Below are 16,723 nucleotides of genomic sequence, written 5' to 3' on the forward strand. Positions count from 1 at the left end.
TGACAGTGGTCAGCTTCTATTCACTAGGCTTCTAGTATCTGACAGTGTTTCCATGCTGTGCATAAGGTTTTCAGTGGCTGTTTCTTTTGAAGTGGCCAACCGATTCCTTCTTCGTAGTCTGTTCTTGGTCTGGAAGCTCTGCTGAAACCTGCTCACTTTGGGGGACCCTGCTGAGATCTGAAATACCAGCTACGCAGCTTCGGGCGGTACAGCAGCCCAGGAGCCAGCGCAGTATGGCAGTCTGGCAGACGGTGGGGGAAAGCTTTCAGCAAGTCTGTTACTGTAGATGCGTCTGTAAGCCAAGCTTTTCAGCACACTTTGAATGCAGTTTATGTGGTACCGTCCGGTGCTTTGGCTGATACTCGGGTCGGCTTAAACTGGAGTATATGCTGTCATGCTCTGTAGTCAGGACTCTGTGTTAGGTGTCTGGGGACCACCCCTCCACCCCCGCTTGTCAGCTACTTCAGTGTGGACTTCAATAACTTTTGATGATATTATTCCAAGGACATGGTATTTATACTAGAGGGCTTCAAAAAGTTTGTGAAATCCATTATCTTTCCATTTTTCATTTTAACAACTTTCTGAAGCCCCTCATATCTGAAAGTTAGGAAGAGAATAAGTTGTTGTTTTAATTGTAAAAAAAAACAAAACATTTGTTGCCTTCACTGTTTGTGTTTTTTTGAAGACACATTGATTATACATGTGCGACCACCATTGCATTCATCCCCCAGACAGGAACTGACCCCACTAAGCATGAGCTCCCCAGGATCTGTGGCTCTGAAAAGGAAATTAGGGCAGGCATTTCCTTGCTTTCACATAGGAATTTTCTTGATTTCTCTGTGGTTTGCTAATTGGGATTATTTTGTGTAAATTTGGCTGGTGTAAAGCTAATCTGTGGGCTGGGAACTTTGTGTGTTTTCTGTTTCAGTTCAGGGTGTGTGTGTGTGTGTGTGTGTGTGTGTGTGTGTGTGTGTGTGTGTGTGTGTGATTTGTGCTGTGTGTGATTTGTGTGTGTGTGATTTGTGTGTGTGTGTGTGTTTAGGATTTGTGCTGTGTGTGTGTGTGTTTTTAGGATTTGTGCTGTTGGCCCCTTGCCTGCCTACACAGATGCCCAGGGGTGTCACAGCTGAACACAACAGGAAAACGACAGAACACGTACAAGTGGTTGCACTGGCCAGGCCTCAGTGAGTCCTTTTCCTGGGCCTCTCATAGACCAACCTCGCCGCCTTGGCTGTGTCTTCTAAATCAAGCAGTTTGTCTTATTGAGAACAGCGGATACCGTATTGAGACTTGATAAATCCAAGAAGTGATAAGAGTGCTGGAAACTTCTTTCAATGCCTTTGGAAGTTTGGCATCAAGAAACGTATCCCTGCATACCGTAAGAAAGCCTGCCGGTTCCTCCCCCTTTTTCTTTTTGAAAGTGTGCTCTTTTGTCCTCATCAGTAACTACAGCCCCCTCATCAGTAATTACAGCCCCCTTGAGAGCAGGCGCAGAGTAATGGGCGAAGGAGCAGAAACGAGTTCGGTGTACACAGGCGGCGGCGCAGTGGTGGTGGCCGTCTCACAATAGCGTGCTGCTAATGCAGTTGCTGCTGGAAGCAATTTATTCATATTGCCGAGCGCCTCTGTCCCTTATGTGTGCCCCCATTAAGTCATTAAATGGGGTGCTCCTTTTTTAACCCTTTATGTGTTCCAGCAAGCTTCTGGTCCGGCGGGGCTTCTTGATTTGTAGAGTGGTGATGTGTTGAAAAGACTGTAATCCACCCAACAGTGCTGCTTTAGGGACTGAACGCAACTATTAAAAAGACCCCAAAAATGATGTGCGTTTTCAAGTGTTGCTGACATTTTTTATAGTACAAATGTTTTCATAGGATAGCAGTGCTGGTAGCTGAATATTAACTGCAGAACCTGTTTGAAAAGATAGGTTTCAAACAGTTACATGTTCCTCATTTTTTAAAGTTCATTTGTTTGCCCCAGAACTTTGTCAAAGTGAGGCTCTGCTTAGGAAGTGCTTCTCAGCTCAAATAGGGCATTTCCTCCCGTCGTCGTCGAGCACTCTGTTCGTAAGAATTCATTTCGTCTTCCTCCTTAGGGCGATTTTGTTAGATGGCATTTAACCCTCTAACACTTTTGAATTTCAGGGTATTCAATCTCAGGAGTCCTCATTAAAATGTAACATTAAAGCTTCCTTGGCTTGAAGACTCAATTTTTTAATTGATTTTTTAAACAAGAAGTATTTACAATCGTGATTAATTTCAGAAGGGAGTAGTGTTTCCTCATGAACTAAATGGATATATGATTAATACAACATACAGAAAATAGTCCAATATGCTGGCATACCTTAGGAATTTTGGGGGGTGTTTGAGTGCAAACCAGTTGTCCTTACAAGACATTAACTTTTTCATAGTTCAGGTAGTTACATTGATGGTGCAAAGGCAGTAGGGACTAAAGCTGGTGGATCAAGACAGTAACAGGATCGTGTTGGGGGTCACTGTGGGCTTCACTCGGGTAAACAGAACCTCTCTTTCACATAAGAATGTACTTGTCGAAACAGTGAGTTTTAGTAAGTCGACCTTCGAGGATGCCTTGTTTTAATGTACTGAGTGATTAAATGGTAAGTATGTGTGAAGCCCTTTTGGGTACCTCAAGCAAAAGGCCCCTTGTAGCTACCTAGGATTGTGACTATATTTCAGAAATAGAACAACCTGCAAGGAAAGTGTACGAGGAGGTACCCCCCACCCCCCAAAGTGGAATTCCCCCCCCAAGCTATGATGTCTTTAATTTTTTTTACAAGACAACCTTCACCTTATCACCTTCAAAGTACTCTATTACACTTACTACATTTGTTAAATCTGTAATTTCATTCGTGGAAACATTTTTCAAACTCATCTGTTGGGATGGCTGACGGTACCTCCCTCGGTTTTTTTCTTCACCTCTTCTGTGTGGTCAAATCACTGTCCTTTTATGTCCCTCTTCATTCCGCGATTGAAGGGAGGTCAGGCGAGTAAGGTGTGAGGGGCAAGAGAGATGTGCTCTTTTTTTACCAAAAACGGGTGCACCAAGATGGCTATGTGAACAGGTGCATTGTCATGGTGGCAAAACCAGTTCCCCGTCTGCCACAAATGAAACCTTTTTTTTTTTTGTCACACACTTTAATGCAATCTTTTCAGAACCTCTAAATAGAAAGCTTGATTAACAGTCTAACCTGGGAGAATGAACTCCAAATGCACTATGCTCCTCCCACCAAGAAACCAAATGCACATTGCCCTGATCTTTGATTTCACTTGATGAGCTTTTTTTGGACGAGGTGACTGTGGCGTCATCTTCCACTGGCTTGATTGTTTACTTTCAGGGTCATTAGAATGGCTCCATGTCTCATCACCAGTAATCCAGTAATGGCCTTGGGAAGAAAGTCCGGGTCACTTTGGAGCTGTTCTTTTGAAGCACGGCGTGTTTCCACTCGATCTTTTTCCTGATCAGTCAGAACCCAAGGCACAATTTTACAGCAACCTTCTCATTCCCAAATCTTCATTTAAAATTTGCTGAACCCCAAGATAGTCCAGATAATTTCCCCATCTCTTCAATGGTCTATCACCGATCTTCAAGCACAAGTACACACAAATTTTGTTGACGTTTTTGTCCATTCGGGAAGTTGACAGGTGTCCAGAACAAGGTTCGTCATTAGTCAACATTTCACTTTTTTGAAATGATAAAACCACTCAAGACACTTGACTTTTCCCATAGTGCTGTCCTTGTAAACTGTGTTCAACATCACAACAGTCTGGGGAATTTTCCCCAGCAGGAAACGAAATTTCACAGCTGCACGCTGTTCTCTTAAATTGGCCGTCACAAAAAAGAGGTTCGAGGGAAACTGCTTTTATGAAAAAAAATTCACTGTGACCAGAGCGAACCTTCCCAGGTGACTCCACTGGGTGCACTAAGTCAGAGTGAGTTACTTTATGCTTGCCTAGGGGGGAAATGTGTGCTATGAAAGCTCCCCCCAGCAGAGCTTTTTCCCGTTCTGGTGTGTTGGGGGGGAGCGTGAGGGAGTGGGGGTGTGGTAACCTCCCTTGTAGACTCTTATTGCTTATTGTTGACTGGATATTGGTGGTGTAAATTTGAAAGTATGTGTGTGTGTATGAGAGAGAGAGCGCGCGCATGACTACTAAGTATATTGACCAGAAAACAAACAAACTTGCTGCCTTTGAGTTGAATCTGACTCATAGTGATCCAGTATAAGATAGAGTCGGTTTCTGAGACGTTACATCTTTATGGGACCAGACAACTTCATCTTTCTTCCATAGCGTGACTGGTGGGTTCAAACTGCTGACCTTTTGGTTAGCCCAAGGCATAACCCACTCGGGCACTACAGCTCCTTGAGTATGTTAAAGGTACTGGGAATTGAAGTTCGCTCTACTGGGGAAAGAAGACATGAATGTGGAATTGGGGGTGCCGAGGGGGAAATCTGTTGAATATGAAGTAAAGCTTTGTCTATGAAAGTTGTGATTCAAGATGTCTCAAGTAATCTGTGCTCCATACAAAGAGCCTAGAGTCAGTGATACTTAGAACACACCTAAATTTCCCAGGTGTTGGTTTCTAAATACCTCTGAGAAACGGCTGCCTTGAAGGCTAGTACAGGTAAAAGAACAAGGTGAGCTTGACCTAATTGTGTTGAAAACAACCAAGTGCTAAAAAGATGGTTAGTGTTATGCAAGATGACACAGAAACTGGCTAGAAGTGGCTCCCATATTTTGGACCATTTGAGCATCATGAAGAATAATGGGAATAATTAGTTTTATAACATAATTTATAAAGAAGCCATGAATTCACATTGGAAGAAGAGAGAAAGGTATTCAGAGAAATTTGAACTAGTATATGTAGGAGGAGGAAAATGAAAAAGAAAAATCACTGTTTTGTAACCCTAATGTAACAATTGATCCAGATAAGAGTTTTCAGGGGATGCTGAAGTACGTATAGGTGAGTACTTACAGGGAAGGTTCTCTTCGTGTAATCTTACTCAGCATATCCTAACAGTACCAGTTGCTGTCAAGTCGGCCATGGTTTGACAGAGTAGAGCTGTTCACCGACCGATGTGTTGTAAGTAGATTGCCAGGCCTCTCTTTGAAGACATTTCTCAGTAGACCTAAAGCTCCAAGCTTTCAGTTAGCAGCCTAAAGCATGTCACCATCAGGGACTCCATATCACTGTTCTTGGTGCTCATAGATTCCAAAGGGGGAAGCTGGTCGGTCCCGCCTTAACTACTTTGCTCAGATAGCATCACGGCTGAAGGAGAGAGGCCACCAGACACGCTGTTTCCCGAAGGTGCCGCACAGCATGACCCCTGATGGGAAATTGGGCAAGTAATTAGGGGTGGTGGGTGAACACGATAAATGCAGCCAGCGTCGCAGTGCTGTGCGTGTGAAAAGCATTATTTGGTGGCTGTGTTTCAGACATATTTCAGTGCGTGCACACAAGAACTTTAAAAGAGGCAGTAGTGGTGCAGGGTGGAATCATTGGGGCCTGCGACTGCTTTGGAGTCATTGGGGAGGGGCACAGTGGTGTGGAAGCCCCATGATTAGCCAGAGGCCGGTGACTGCTGAAATTTGGGTAGTCGCATGTGGGTTCATGATTGTATTCTGTGTACTTTTGAATAGGTTTGGAATTTTCAATAGTAGACACTTTAAAATTACCAGTCAAGATAACGTGGCCTTTTGTGTCTTCGGAGGCAGTACATTGATAGAACACGTCACCTCTGGAGAGATGTTGCCAGAAGCATTCAACCTGAAATCCAGTCATGAGGCAACCAGGTCAGCCCAGAATTCTGCAAGACACGTCCCCTGGGCTTCCCCAAACATGAAAAACAATAGAAAGCAATGTCGTTTTACAAAAGTAACAACCCAATGCAGTGGCTAAACCTGTATGAATGGCTGTTCTTCCTTACCCTGAAGAGAGGTGGTAGAAGCCATGCAGGGGCCGGGTGCAGCCATTGAAATAGGGATTTGCAGGAGGTGATATAATAGACTTCCTGCTACTGATTTTAGGAATGATTGTGGCTTTGTGGTTCTGTAGGAGAATGCCACTGTTCCTGGGAAATGCACATGGAAGGAGGGTTGTGGGGTGAGTTAATATGATGTCTGCAAATTACTTTCAACAGCGTGGGCTCTATATGGATTAAGACGGATCAGATTAAATTGCTATTTTTCTAGGTCAGAATGAGGTAAGTACAGTATAAGCAAATGCCTCTGGCTGAAATTAATGTTGTGAAAGAGCGAAGGAAAACATGGTGACAAGTGGTGCCTCGAGTTGAAGATTTCAGTCAACTTCCTGTGGGCTTGAGCCCTCCCGCAGTTCAACTCGAGGGAAAACAGGGCCAACCAACAAAACAGAACTCTGAGCAAATACATTTTGGTTAGAGTCAAATGTGCTGACAATGTGCTCCGGGAATACTTGCCCATCAGAGCATACACATTCTCTAGGAATTAAGTCCCAAAGTTCTTAAATTGATTTAGCAAATGAAGACTGATAGGTGGAAATTATGCATGAAAAGAGGAGCTTAATATCTCCCAGAATGCTTGCATGACATTTAAAGACAAGTCCACTGATGAGTGCAAAAAAGACAAAGGAAAGATCACTCTATGTTTTCAGATACCATGCCCTATTTTCTCTCTGTCAGAGCCCACACGTGGCTTCTATTTAGAGGTGGCCGGCCATGTGCTGTGATGTGGATATGCTTTTGTAGTGGTGGTTAGGGGTTGCCCAGGCAGTTCTGACTCAGCAACCCATGGAGGACACTCCCTGACTCTGCGACGCCCAGTCATTGTTACACCTAAGGCCATTGTTGCAGGCCCCCGTGTCAGTCCACTTCCTCTTATCCAGTGACTTCGGGATGCTGAACCATAAGGTAATGGTCAGCAGAAATTCTCTATCTGGTGCAGTGGCTTACACATGGGGCTGCTAACCACAAGGACAGCAGTTCAAAACCACCAGCCACTCCTTGGTAGAAAGAGAGACTTTCTGCTCCAGCAACGAGTTAACGTCTCAGCAGTCGCACAGGGGCAGAGTTTTGTCCTGTAGGGTCACGTTGATTCGAATTGACTTGATGGGGGGTGGGGGGAGAGTTTGAGTTTTTTGCTTTATCAACCATGATGTCTTTTCGCAGGGACTGGTTTCTCCTGGTACTTTGTCTGGGGTACGTGCGGCGGTCTCACTGTCCTCACGTTCAGGATTTGAAAAAGCCTTGTTCTCCGCTTGCCCTTCCTCTTCATTTTCGCTGCCGGCTGAAGCACCGTTTGCTCCGGGTCATTGTGCAGTAGTGGCTTTGTGTACCCTGCAGGTGGATACAGCTACTAAATGGTGATTTCTGATCCCGTCAGAAAGGGTCCCTCAGTGCTTAGGTTGGCTTATGGTTTTATATGTTGTCTCTTTTGAATCCCAAGCAGATACCTAAAGAAGTGGCTGACATTTTTAACGCCCCCAGTGACGATGAAGAGTTTGTTGGCTTCCGAGATGATGTTCCCATGGAAACCCTCTCTGAAGAGAGCTTCAGCAGTTTCAACTCACTGGAGTTGGAGGAGAAGGTATGGCCTCCTCTCAGGCAGGTGTGCCCCTCTGGAGGCCTGCTCCTGGGTTCGGATGTTCATTTATCGGAGCGTGGCCGCCATCCATGATACTTGCCGGGTGTTTTATCGTGTAACACACCTTCATGTTTTCAGAAATGCGGGAGCGTGCCTAATGCGCTTTCTGCTGCTTTGATATTTTTTTATGGGTACAATAAACTTTCTCTTTTCTTAAAAAAATAAAATAAAAGGACCTCACGTGATCAAATGCATTCTCTGAGCCCCATCAGGGCCCCAGCCCGTGGCGCGGTGGTATTCAGAGGCCGCCCACGTGGTTGGCAGGGGAGGACCAGCCCCGCGGGGCGGTAGCCCGCTCTGAGGCAGGCGAGGCAGGGCGTGTGGCTCCCGCGAGACAATTGCATCTTGGCAGTCCTGCCGCGTGATTCCATCGGCCCCCCTCTCGGGACGGCGGGGGGAGCACCTTATTCTTTCTCTAATGACTTTGATCTGTGGCAGACACAAGTTTCTGTTCTCCGAGAGTGAGCTTCCTGGAGGTTTATATTATGCCTTAGCGGTAGCACGGCCAATCAAAATACCTAAGCATTTTTCCTCCAGTTCATTGTGGGCGCTCGCCCTCCACCGCAGCGTCTTTGAGAGGCTGCATGCTAAACCCTCCGGCTTCAGGGAGGGAAGCTGTTCATTATACCGAGGAAAGTGCCTGCCTGGGTCCCTGGGTGGTGCAGATGTCTAAACGCTCGGCTTTGGAACGGTTGAACCTCTACCCAGAGACCCCTTGGAGAACAGGCCTGGCGATTGCTCCTTGTGGACCCTGTGAAACAGCTCGGCCCTGCACTAGCTGCCACGAGTTGGAGCTGGCTCAGGGGCAACTGGTGTGACTTGTTTTAAGTGCCTGTGTAATGGCTTGAAAGGCTGTGTTCCCACGTTCTGGTCCCTGTTGGAGATGCCCGTTCCTTGGTCACCAGGAGCCTTCCCAGACCCTGTTGGTCCTCAGGTTTGTAGACATCTCTGTAGCTCTGGCCCCACCAGCCCCAACTGTTGCCTGTTGGTCTGGTCCTCTCTCAGACCATCTGCTCTTGGCTGGCATCTCCACCTGCTCCTGCCCCTGAATGTGGATGTCCTCCAGGATCTTGTCTGCAGATCTTTTCTCCCTTGAGCGATCTCATTGATTATCCTGGCTTCAATGATTCCCTCTGCATTTCTTTTTGTTTGTGGCTTGGCTTCTCTCTGAAGGCGCAGGTGTATTTCTGACTTGCCTTCATTGTTCAAGGAAGAGCAGACCTCTTATTGTCCCTCCTACACTGGCTCATCTCTCTGCTGACCCCTCCTCTTCCCCTCCCCTTGACCACCCCCATCCAGGAGTTGATGGAACATCTGCAGTGTCTTGGAATCCACTCCATCCCCACCCCTCCCTTGTTCCCCTTCCATTGCCACCCTGCTACCTGAAACTCCATCCATTCCTCCTGGGGTCTGACAAAGAACATTCCTTCAGTACTCACAACTTGTAACTCTCCATCTCACCCTGGCCAGGCGGTCGGGGTGGAGCCCTAGACCTACCTTGAGGGGTTCTGTCAGCTATGTAGGGTGCTGTGTGAAGCACTGAGCACACAGCCTACTGTGAGGAAACCACTGGACAGTGAAGCAGCTCCTTTGGTGGGGGATGACTACGTCTTCTGCTACGTGGTCAAACTGCCCTTCACAGCGCCATCCGATGCCAGCCTGCCCTACACAGTGGCGGGGACAGTGCCACGTCCTTGTTGTATAGCTGTCACTTCATCCCTATCCTTCCTGGGAAGGGGCAGGGACTTTTGTTCTCCCCTGGATCTCACACCTGGAGCATCTGGGCTGGGATATCCAAAATCCAGGGGCACCTTCACCTCTAGGCAAAAGGTGGGGCTGTGTGCTCCCATGAAGACTGATCACCTTGGCAACCCCACGGAACAGTTTTGCTCTCTCCTGTGGGTGGCTCTGAGTCAGAATCGACTTGATGGCAGTGGGTTTGGGTTTCACCTCTTAGCATTCCTGAGTGGTACAGGCAGTTACCGCAGTGGAAACTTGAAGGTTCAGGACTACCCAGAGGCACCTCCTAAGAAAGCCCTGGTGGTCTACATCCGAAAAATTCAGTCACCTGAAACATTTCTACTGGGACCACATAGGCTTGTCGTGTGGAGTCAGATTTCTGGCAGGTGCCTCATCCCAGTGCAGCAGCAGACCCGCGCTGGATTTATTCTTGTACCATACATAACTCGACCCCTTCTGAGATCATTGAGTCCTGCAGTTTGCCTTGCCTGCATTTTTTCTCACTGCTTTTGTACAACTCTTATCTCCAACCAAAGGAGTCCTGGTGGTTTAGGCATTGCGCTGCTAATCACAAGGTCAATGGTTCAAGCCCACTAGCCACTCTGCAAGAGAAAGATGAGACTGTCAGCAAAAGATTTGCAGTCACGGAAACCCCGTTATCAGGCCACCATGAGTTAGGCTGAACTCGATGGACTTCGGTATCCCTGCCCAGGCCAAGTTCAAGTGCACCTTCTTCCAGGAAATCTTACTAGATCTCATTCTCCCTGGCACTGCTTGTTGGGCCTGTCTTATAAAACTGACCGTCATGTGTGGGCCTGTATGGCTACCTTCTTGATTGGAAGCTTCATGAAGGGTGGGACCGCATACTTGAGTGGGGGTTTCTAGCTTTTCTGACTGACACTATCCTTTGTCCCTCTTATTTCAAGCACTAGGTACCCCCTCGCCCCAGCTTTGTGCAGAAGGAGCTCGTGTATGTGTGTGTGTGTGTGTGTGTGTGTGTGTGTGTGTGTGAGATGACATGGGTGCCAGTCTGTCTTTGGCTTTAGCTGTCCACTTTGGTAATTGATGTCACACTAGTATTCAGGGAGAAGTGCAGCTGCCTCTGTTCACTCCTCTGCAGCTCTGCTGCTGGCAGTCTCCATCAGGTAGATGTAGGCACCCAAGGTGGGCAGCATGCTGCTGAGCCTTGATTTCATTACTGGGGTGATATTGTGCTGTGACTTGGGAGACCCATTGTGTTATGGGGTACAGATGCTTTATAGGAGGCTGCGATATTTCTAGGAGCAGATTACTGGGCCTGCTTCTCCCCTAGTGCCTCTGGATGGGTTCACCCCACCACCGTTTTGGTTACCAGCCCAGCCAAAATGTGTGTGTGCTACCCGGGGACCTTAGGAAGGCTCAGAGCTCAGGGGTGAAATGGCAAGGCCTGGCGAGCGAGTAAGCGCGGAGTGGGTGGTTTTCTTCGTGCGGTCCCATGTGAATGGCAGTGCTTGTACCTCCGGAGTGAGGAGCAAGGAGGGCGGGCCTCATGCCGACGCTGTGGCTAGATTTTTCTCTGTGTCTCAGTTGGCCACCAGAGCTAGTGGGTTTGTCCCGGCCTGCTGCTGCCCCACCAGTTTTGTTCAGAGGGTTGAGAGCGAGGCTTGGAGCTTTGTGCTCTGAACCTTGGCCGGTTGACTCTCGCCCTAGGCAGGGCTTTGGCAGTGACACCGAATTTACAGCAACTGCTCATCCCCAAACCGCCACCGGGACTGGCTCGGGTTCTACCTGCACACGAGGCTTTCTCGGGAGCCAGCAGAAATCCCCGTCCGTTATCATAAATCCTCAACCACTCCTGCTCCCTCTCCATCCGCCTGGAGGAGCTGCATGAGTCTGCCCTCCACTTGGGCACGCCGACTTTGGTCTCCTGTAAGCACACCGAGTTTCACTCTGAGCAAACTTCTGTTTGTGCATGTGTGTTCTTTGTTTTTTTTCCTTCCAAGCAGCTGCACCACAGCCACCAGCAAAGGAACAGAGTAATTTAGCTCTGAGCGAACTTACTCCAATTACCCATAATAATTCATAGGAGACATTTTTAAGCTTAAAAAAATGCTAGATGTAGGCATTTCTTTCTGTGTACCCCTGTAAGTTTTCCCACTCGTCTATTATATCTATTTTTCCCCAGAGATTATCCGAGCTGGAGGAAGTATATAATTAAAGTCAGGGAAAGGCAGGGGGAGATAAAAATTCTCAACCAAATGTGTTGCTACGACAAAGGGTCATTGCTATATCTGGCACGGGAGGGTGTCAGTGGGACAGACAGAGCCTGCATGAAGCATGGCGGGCGGCAAGGGGAGGCAGGTTGGTGGGCGCCCCTTCCCTTCTGCTGCTCTCCTCGTTTTTGCTCGCAGGAATGCTCGCAGGAACGCACCCTGTCCTTTGGATCCCTCCCTCTGTCACTGCCATTGCAGTCAATTCTGACTCCTAGCCGTCCTTGGGACAGAGTAGAACCAACCGTGTGTTTCGGGGCTAACCTTTTACAGGAGTGCAGAGGGTGGTGGTTTCAAACCGCTGACCTTGCGCTTAGCAGCCCAGCACATCACGCACTACGTGATTAAATGATTCACAGAAAGGTGGGCAGTGTTGAACTTGCCCAGAGATGCTAGGAAGAAAGTCCTGGCAATCTGCTTCCTAAAGGTCACGGCCTTGACAGCTCTCTGGACTGGAATTCCACGGACGAACATGGGTGGTAGCCGAGTCAGAGTTCACTCGATGGCAGCTAGGCAGTGATTCAGGAAGAAGACAGGCGTGATTGGAAATGGCCTCTCGTGTTTGAGTTAGTCACGTGACACCTTCTGCTCCCTTGCTGCCCAGGTTGGGAGAGGAGCTCGGGCCTGGGGAGGGAGGGGGGCCTGAGCTTGCCATCCCTTCTGTGGGCGCAGCTGTCTCCGCACAGCTCCAGTCCCTGCCACAACCCGTTGGGACATTTGCTATTTGTGACGACAGTTCCTCGGTCTTGAGACGTGACGAAAGTGAAGCGCGGGGCCTGTCTCCACCCGCTCGGGCCCGTCTCAGGTGTGGGGTGGCTGTGGGAAGGCACGCGGCACAGGGCAGCCTCCTTGCTCGTAGGCGCCTGTCCCGGGAGCCTGTTCTGTGTGATTGATTGGCCGTCTTGGCAGGAGATGCTGGACTCCATCATCTCCTGCCAGTCACTGGAGGAGCTGACTGGGCCAGAGCCCCGCTGCCACTCTGCGCGGGTGTCCATTTCGGTCAGCTTTCCAAGAGGTGTGTGTGCCTGTGTGTTTTAATTGAGCAGGATGTCCGTTTCCGTTCCAACCACTTCATGGAGAAGCTGAGGAGAATTTTCGTCGAAGACACCGACTCGGAGATGGAAGATTTCAAAGGATTTCCCCAGAGTGATCCGACTGGAAACAGTGACTCAGAGAGAGTGGTAATATGATTGATGTCGGTGGTGTGGGTTGAACCGTTTTAGCAGTCCTGCCTCCTGAGTCGCATTTGTACTTGTAAGAACTCGTTTCACAAATGAAAAGATTTTGCTTTCTCTTACATATTTACCCTATATGTAAATTGACATAATAAAGTATTGCCACTCTGGCCACCAGCCCACTGTTGCCTTGACTTCTTGAGGCTGTGGAGGTTCCAGGCATATCCGAGTTGCCTCTTCCTGCCCCGAGCAGGGAAGTTACCGCAGATGCCCTTGAACTGTTTTTTGTTTGCTTTTAAAAAAATCTTTTCATTGTACCTTGGTGAAACAGGTTCTGTTATTACTTGTTATGTGTAAAGTAATGTTCTGTAAATTTGAGGCCAATTAGGCAAAACAATTTAGCTGTGATACAGGTTTTCACAAGGTTTTCTTTTTTTAAAATCCCTTCTGGTAAGATATGTACAATTGCCAGTTTGACCATATTCCACGTGTATAGCTGAATTGGCGTTGATAACATTCATGAAGCCATGCAACTATCTTCACCACTATCGTTTTCAACTTGCTCTTTACCTGAATGCAAACCGTGTCCCCACAAAGTAATAATGCTGTCTCTCGCCTCTCCTCTCTCCAGCCCTAGGTCCCAGCGAACCTGTCTCTGTGAATTTGCCTCTTCTGCATATGTCATCTTAATATTGATTGCTTTGAGATTGTCCCCTAAGCACGATGTGTTCCGGATTCATCCATGCTGTAGTGTCTGTCAGAATCTGCTTGCTCTTTATTACTACATAGTACTTTGTGATAAGCTTACCTCACACTGTGTCTAGGCCTCTTGGAGATCGGAGGGGCCTCTGCCTCTCGCCATTGTGGCCCTTGGTGTACAGCCTCTTATCGAGTCTCTGCTCTCAGCTATTTGGAGCTTGGCATGGAGCTGTGGGGTCATGTGGCAGGTATTCTTGGCTTAGCTTCTGAAGGACGGCCAGACCCTTCCCCCAGGACTGGCCCAGCTTCCATTCCCACCAGCATTGCCCAAGGGTTCCATATTTCCCTCTCATCCTCACCAACACTCAGGGTGCATTCACAAGGCATTCCTGATGTGACACGACACGCTTTGTAACGTCCACATTCCGGGCTGGCGTGGCTTCCTCAGGGAACTGCTCAGAGCACTGTGTCAGTAAGGGACTCCTCGCAAGCTCCTCTCTCTCCCTATTCCATGTGGTTAGGCCAGCTTACCCTCCACTGGTGGGTGAGCAGGGGAACTTCCAAGAACAACTTTGCCTTTTAATGTAGTGTAACAACGTTCTGTGCTGGCTGAAGGAAGCGTACTGTGTCCCCCAAATGACCTATGCTACTTTCTTCTGCATCAGGAGACAAGGTGGAGCTTAACCCTCCTGGCAGCGTCTGGCAGGGACCCTGCATGGACGTCTAAAGCAGCCGCGGCTGCCCTTTGAGTTGCGCCCCTCATCTTTCCTAGAGGGGGCTTGGGGCGTGAAAGCCCTAATGGTAGGCTGCCTGCTTGATGGTGGCGCTTTCCATGAATAGAAGTTGCGCCTTGTGCCAGCCCTTGGCCCCGGGTCTGATTTGGCTCTCTTATCAGCAGCTGTTTGTGAGGCAACTCGTGTGTTCTGGCCAGCAAGACACTAAGATCCTTCCAAACCCTAATGGGTATCATCTTCTCGTAGTGATTTGCCTTCCGTTCTTTAGCTAAGTGATGACTAGTTACTCAAAGGATGTTGTGTTTCTGTGGGGGTGACTAGACTACCCTCAAAGGCTTGGGTGTTTGTGGTGCCTCAGAGTGTAAGTTTAAGGTAAGGATTGGGAGACGTGCTGTATCTTAACAGTTCAGGGCATGCCGGCGTGAGAAATTGGCACTGTTGCCCGTCATCCCAAGTGCCTGCCCAGTGGCACAGGTGGCAGGATCTCTCTGGAGCAGAGGCATTGTCCTCACCCTCTGGGCAGCTGTGTGGAAGCACTCTCCCAGTCGTGGGGCTGGCCCTTGGGGGAGGGAGGGGGTGTATCATCGATGTTTTTGCTGGAAGCCAGTGCTTGGGCTGGGACCCGGGTCTGTTGGTGGGGTTGACGAGGGTGGGGAACAGTACATCCCTTTGCATTTACTCTCGAGCAGGCTTCTTTTGCCTTTAGCCAGATAGCTCGGAGGAAATGAGTAATGGAAGAGGAGAAACGGTCGCCGATTCATTCCCTCCCACCTCCACCCCACCCCACCCCACCGCGATGTCAGGGCAGTTCTGTGCATCTCTTCCAAAGGTCTCTGATAGATGATGTCTTCGGTCTTTATTTTGGTAGTGCATGGACTCAGATTTTAGTGATGACAACAAAACAGCTGTAGAGAGCGGGGAAGAGGAAGAAGAGGCGGCCACCCCTCGAAGGAGCAGGTCCAGAAGAAGCAGTTTTGGCCTTCGAGTAGCCTTTCAGTTCCCCACCAAGAAAGTGGCAAGTCAGTCCGATCAGAAACTCACTTCCCCTGAGCGGCCGCGCTCGAGCTCGTGCGTACAGGACAATAAAAAGCCAGTTCCCGGCAGACAGAAGCGCTGCAGACAGAGGAAGCAGAGGGAAGATTCTGCCTCGGAGTCGGAGGCTGACTCCAGGGACGAGGACCAGGAGAGCTCCGATGCCCTGCTGAAGAGGACCATGAACATCAAGGAGAACAAGGCCATGGTAAGGCTGTCTGCCAGGGCGGGGGCTGGCGGTGGGCTCTGACCAGCCGGTGCAGCAGCTCACCAAGCCCCCGTGTCCGTACAGCAGCTGCTGGCATGGCTTCTGCCACGAAAATGTGCTGTGCCCATGTGCGCTCCTGTTGCCAGAGGCCCAAGCAGTCCTCACATGATCACTCTGGCTTAGGAGATGTTCCGTTTCCCCAAAGAGGGTCATGGTGAATCCCGCTTACTGTTCGTTGATGATAAACTCTAAGCAGAGAGAGTGGTGGTGGGCCTGAGAGAGCTAGCCCCAGCAGAAGGAAGCCGACTAAGGAGGTGGGGGTTGTAATGTGTAGCACAGGAAGGTGGCTTCCCCTCTAGAAGCTGCTTGGTGGGGGTGCACAGGTGTGGCTCGGAGGCATTAAGGTGAAGGAATGGAAACAGTCTAGAAATACAAGGGAAGGCAGTTTTAATTCACTGTGACTGTAAAAAGTCTTCATAGCAAGCAGCAACAGAAGAGGGTGAAATCTGTGTTGCATGGTTTGGTTTTCCCCATATGTGAGCAGTCACTGATAAGGTGATTGTTGAGACTCATTCATTACTGTCCTGTGTATACAGAATTGAAGTAGCCCTGGTGGTGTAGTGGTTGTGTGTTGGGCTGCTACCTGCAAGGTCAGCAGTTCAAACCTACCAGCCACTCCCCAGGAGACAGGTGAGACTTTCTACTCAGGTGAAAAATTAACAGTCTGGGAAACCCCACAGGGACAGTTCTACCCTGTCTTGTAGAGTCACTATGAGTTGGAAAACTCGATGGCTATAAGTTTGGTTTCACATACAGAATTAAAAACTAATTTCACTGTTCAAATAACTATTGGTTAGCATTTTGATATATTTCAATCCTATCGGACAGGGTAGAACTGCCCCCTGTGGATTTCTGAAGCTTAATTCTTTACAGGGATGAAAAACCTTTCTCTCACAGAGCAGCAAGTGGTTAGCAGCCCAATGTGTAACCACTACACCGCCAGGTTCCTATTTAATCCAGAGCCCTGGTGGTGCAGTGCTTGAAGCACTCAGCTGCTTACTGAGAGGTTGGCAGTTCAAACACAAGAAGAAGGTAGGTGTGCCAGTCTGCTTTCTTAAAGATGTGTAGCCCTGGAGACCCTATTGCGGCAGTTCTACTTAGTCCTGTAGGGTCCCTGTGAGGCAAAATTGGTTAGAGGGCAATGGGTATAATCTAATTGTGTGTGTATAAGCATACCTTAAAGCTAGTGCAG

General features: G+C 48.6%; 1 protein-coding gene across 2 annotated transcripts in view; it reads left to right on the forward strand.

The window, feature by feature from the left end:
• Positions 1-16,723, forward strand: part of CDCA7L (cell division cycle associated 7 like) — a 39,906-nt gene that overhangs the window by 18,802 nt on the left and 4,381 nt on the right. The window contains exons 2-4 of one of the 2 annotated variants that reach the window (XM_075558319.1): positions 7,440-7,577; positions 12,670-12,804; positions 15,100-15,471. In XM_075558319.1, the coding sequence (XP_075414434.1) occupies positions 7,440-7,577; positions 12,670-12,804; positions 15,100-15,471 (645 nt within the window). Of the gene's footprint in view, positions 1-7,436; positions 7,578-12,669; positions 12,805-15,099; positions 15,472-16,723 lie in introns of both variants that reach the window. The other variant, XM_075558318.1, reaches the window with a different exon arrangement.

This window comes from Tenrec ecaudatus, chromosome 9 (genome assembly GCF_050624435.1).
Source record: "Tenrec ecaudatus isolate mTenEca1 chromosome 9, mTenEca1.hap1, whole genome shotgun sequence".
NCBI classification, from domain to species: Eukaryota; Metazoa; Chordata; class Mammalia; order Afrosoricida; family Tenrecidae; genus Tenrec; species Tenrec ecaudatus.